The 4,049-nt window shown below is 34.4% G+C and overlaps 1 protein-coding gene across 1 annotated transcript; it reads left to right on the top strand.

Moving 5' to 3' along the window:
- Nucleotides 1–447: 447 nt before the first annotated feature.
- On the top strand, nt 448–4,049 carry LOC141317285 (neogenin-like; the record flags this gene model as incomplete). The annotated part of the gene is made up of 3 exons (XM_073833034.1): nt 448–699; nt 787–899; nt 2,644–4,049. Coding segments are annotated over 3 exons (449 nt in total), but the record flags the coding sequence as incomplete, so codon positions are not given.

Genomic DNA, 4,049 nt, shown 5'->3' with positions numbered 1-4,049 from the left:
TAATATGCATTGTTAAGAACCTAATTTGGACAACTTTAAAGGTGATTTTCTCAGTATTTTGATTTTTTTGCACCCTTAGATTCCAGATTTTCAAATAGATGTATCTCGGCAAAATATTGTCCTATCCTAACAAACCATACATCAATAGAAAGCTTATTTATTGAGCTTTCATATGATGTATATATCTCAGTTTTGTAAAATTTAACCTTATGACTGGTTTTGTGGTCCAGGGTCACATATGTGTATATATATGTATATATATATGTATATGTGTGTATATATATATATATATATATATATATATATATATATATATATATATATATAATGTATATATATATATATATATATGTGTGTGTGTGTAGTAGCATTTTAAGAAAAAGCATTAAAATAAAACTGTATATATAGTATAGTAATATAGTAATGTTGTATGTATTTTCTTTGTAGAATCTGTGCGGAATCAGCCCCCTGCACCTGAACCTCCGGTTGCCCCCAGTCAGCCCAGCACTACAGCTGAGCTCCAGAAGACAGAGGCGGTGATCAAAGAGGAAGAGCCAGCGAGCATAAACCCACCCACGGCACACGTCCGGCCCACACACCCGCTCAAGAGCTTCGCTGTTCCAACCGTCACCGTTTCCGCCCATAACCCGCCCACCTATGAGACCGCTTTACCCAGCACCCCACTGCTGGCACAACCAGGTACATTCATGAATCAAACAAACATACATAGCAAAACAACACTGTGGTTGGTGTTGGGAACTCATAGCATGTTCCTCTGCGTTTCAGTTCCTGGAGTGAAGACGGCGTCTATCGGGACACTAAATCGAGCTCGAGCTCCAATGGCAGTAACGGTCCCCAGTGCACCCGACCAATCAGAAACCAGCAAGATGCTGGACATGGTGAGTGCTGGAGATACACCTCACTTCCTTCATTATCAAACCTGTCACAAACATATCATTTATTGGTCATTCATATCATTAGTGCTAGTTTAGTATTATTTACTCTGCAAAAAATGCTTTTCTTACTTAGATTTTTTGTCTTGTTTCCAGCCAAAATATCTACAAATTCTTAAATCAAGAAGGATTTCCTAGACGTGTAAAAAAATATTGTCGTTTTCAGAAAAAACAAGTCAAAATTAAGTGTGTTTTTGCTTTAAACAAGCAAAATAATCTGCCAGTTGCGTGGGAAAAAATTGCCTATTTTCATAATGTCTTACTAATTAGTTTTTCTTTTTTTTATTTCAATTTTTGCTTTAGTTCAGTTTTGTTTTTTCACTAAATTGGTCAAACTCTTAAATAAATTGAATTTTGTTTTCACCATTTTTATTTAAATTTTAGGTTATTTTATGACTTTTAAAGTCATAATTTCGAGTTTTTAATCTCATAATTATGTTTTAAGTCATAATTTTGACTATCTCATAATTTCGATTTAAGTCATAATTTCGACTTTGTAACTCATAATTATGATTTTTTTGTCATAATTTCTACTTTTTAAGTCATAATTTCGATTTTGTATCATAATTTCGACTATCTCATAATTTCTACTTTTTAAGTCATAATTTCGATTTTGTATCTCATAACTTCGACTTTTTAAGTCATAATTTCGACTATCTCATAATTTCTACTTTTTAAGTCATTATTTACATTTTGTATCATAATTTCGACTTTGTATCTCATAATTATGATTTTTTTTCAAGTCATAATTTTGACTATCTCATAATTTTGATTTTTTTTAAGTCAATTTTGACTTTGTATCTCATAATTTTGACTTTAAGTCATAATTTCGACTTTGTATCTCATAATTTCGACTTTTTAAGTCATAATTTCGACTTTGTTTCTCATAATTATGATTTTTTCAAGTCATGATTTTGACTTTGTATCTCATAATTTTGAGTTTTTATCTTGTAATTATGATTTAAGCATGTCACAATTTCGACTTTTTAAGGCATGAATTTTTTTCTGACCTGGCGTAAACAGGCTTCCATACCCATGACAGTTCCCATGAGCAGTTTATTAATTTAATATTTAGTGAATATATTAATACACAGTCTTTAAATTCGTATTCTATGCAATAAAAAACAATGAAATATTTTTTTTTAAATTGTATTTAGACATTTAAAATATATTTTGTAGTATAATTACTAATTATGATTTTGCCATTAACACTTTAAAAAAATAATTTTTTAAACATTTATAGAAATTGTAGTAAAAAAGCTACTTTGTTTAAAAAAATGAAGTATAATTTTTTGAGTTTAGAAAGAAGTGTGATCTATTATGTAAAAGTTTAAATGTGTTTAATTTAAAAAAAATTCTTATTTCTTCTCTTTTTACTCACTGTCCGGCTTCATTTGAATGATTTTCTCCTGTGTCTAATTTTAAATAACGAATAACTCCAAATGCACCGTTTTAATTCGTGCTACGCTTCTGAAACGCATGCGTTTTTTCTTTGTTCTGTCATAGGTTGCGCTGTAGCGTCTTTCTTTATACTCCCACACTCACCAAACCAGTTTCCCATCCTCTTGTTCCTCTCGCTTTTCCTCTTTCTGCTTGTTTTTGCCTCTTTTTCCCCCTCTGTTGTCCTGCACCCCTCAATCCTAACTCTAACACTGCTCCTCTGGCATGGCTCTCTTATTCTTTCTCTCAGACGTATGAGACGGATGAACTCTCAGAGGAAATGGCCCACCTGGAGGGTCTGATGAAGGACCTGAACGCCATCACCACAGGCTGAATCGCTGCGATCACACGGCCGAACCGCATCCTCAGGAACAACCGGGACTTTTGAACGAACACTGATCTCAGATCAGCCTTGAGAATGACCGAAAACGGATCGCCGCTTCATCTCCTCCATCCTGCATGGCAGAGAAGTCTGTAAAACCACCAAAACTCGATGCCATTTTTTCAACTCGGATGAACCGTTTCACACACAAAACGTTTTTAATGTTTCTTTCGGGAGGATTGTATTCGCGTATTCCATATTTTTAGCCTGTATGTGTGTTTTCATTGTGGATATGATCATTTTAGGACTTATTTTTTAGGACGAAACCTAAAGCAGAGTAATTCAATGTGAATTATGCGTAAAACCTTTCTTATGTAAATTGTTGCATTCAAATCAATGCAAAAATGTACATAATGAAGAGCAGTTATTGAACAATTACTTCTGTTTGCTCATGAACTCTCATGGATTTTTTTTTTTCAGTCTCTTACATGTTTAAATGTTTCATCTCTGGAGGGAAACCAAGATTTCTTGTCCTCAGACGCCGGTAGCATTAAAAGTCTGATCAATATGCATTGGAAATTTCCACGTGGACGTACTGACTTGTTGCAGATCGCTTTCTGACCATCTTAATTCAGTCTGAATCCAGTGACGTTGACGTTTGGTGCTTCAGAAACCTTTCAATCTCAGACTTTGTGAGAACGGGGAGCGAACGGACCGCTTCCTCTTCCTCAGGACCCTGATGCCTGTTTTTGGGGCCCTGGAGATTCATCATGAAGGAGTTTAATGCCAAGAGACTCTCAGATTTTTGTACTTTGAGAGGTATAAAAAAATATATATGACGAACTGCAAACGTTTGCTTACGTGAATACTTTGTAAACTCTCAAAAGGGACAATTTTATATATATATATATTCCATCTTTCGGTTGGTTTTTATATGAAGACGACACATTGCTTTGTAAACATTTTCCATGTAAGTTATGAACGGTTAAATATTCTGCGTTGTGTTTCCACTGTGCTGTTTAGCCAATCCCTTCTCCCAAAGAATGAGCGGAAGAAAATATCAGCGACGAACTCTGCCTTGCTCGTGTACAGTTTTCTCACGTCATGAATGTCAATGTGGCTGTAACAAGGTCTGCTTATGAATACAGTTGTTGTTTGTGTTTACAATAACGGGGGAAGAAAAAAAAGGAAAAAAAAAAAAAGAAGACGCCGAACCATGTTGTATGGCCGGTGTACCGTCAACTGTCATTTGCACTTTTTATATTTTGGATTTGAAATGAATCGCTGATGCCATGTGAAATATGAACCTATTTTATGTAACAATGATGTCACAA

Source organism: Garra rufa, unplaced genomic scaffold, assembly GCF_049309525.1.
Source record: "Garra rufa unplaced genomic scaffold, GarRuf1.0 hap1_unplaced_636, whole genome shotgun sequence".
Taxonomy (NCBI): domain Eukaryota; kingdom Metazoa; phylum Chordata; class Actinopteri; order Cypriniformes; family Cyprinidae; genus Garra; species Garra rufa.
Note: the sequence above shows the minus strand (reverse complement) of the source record. Positions and strands in the feature narration are given on the sequence as shown.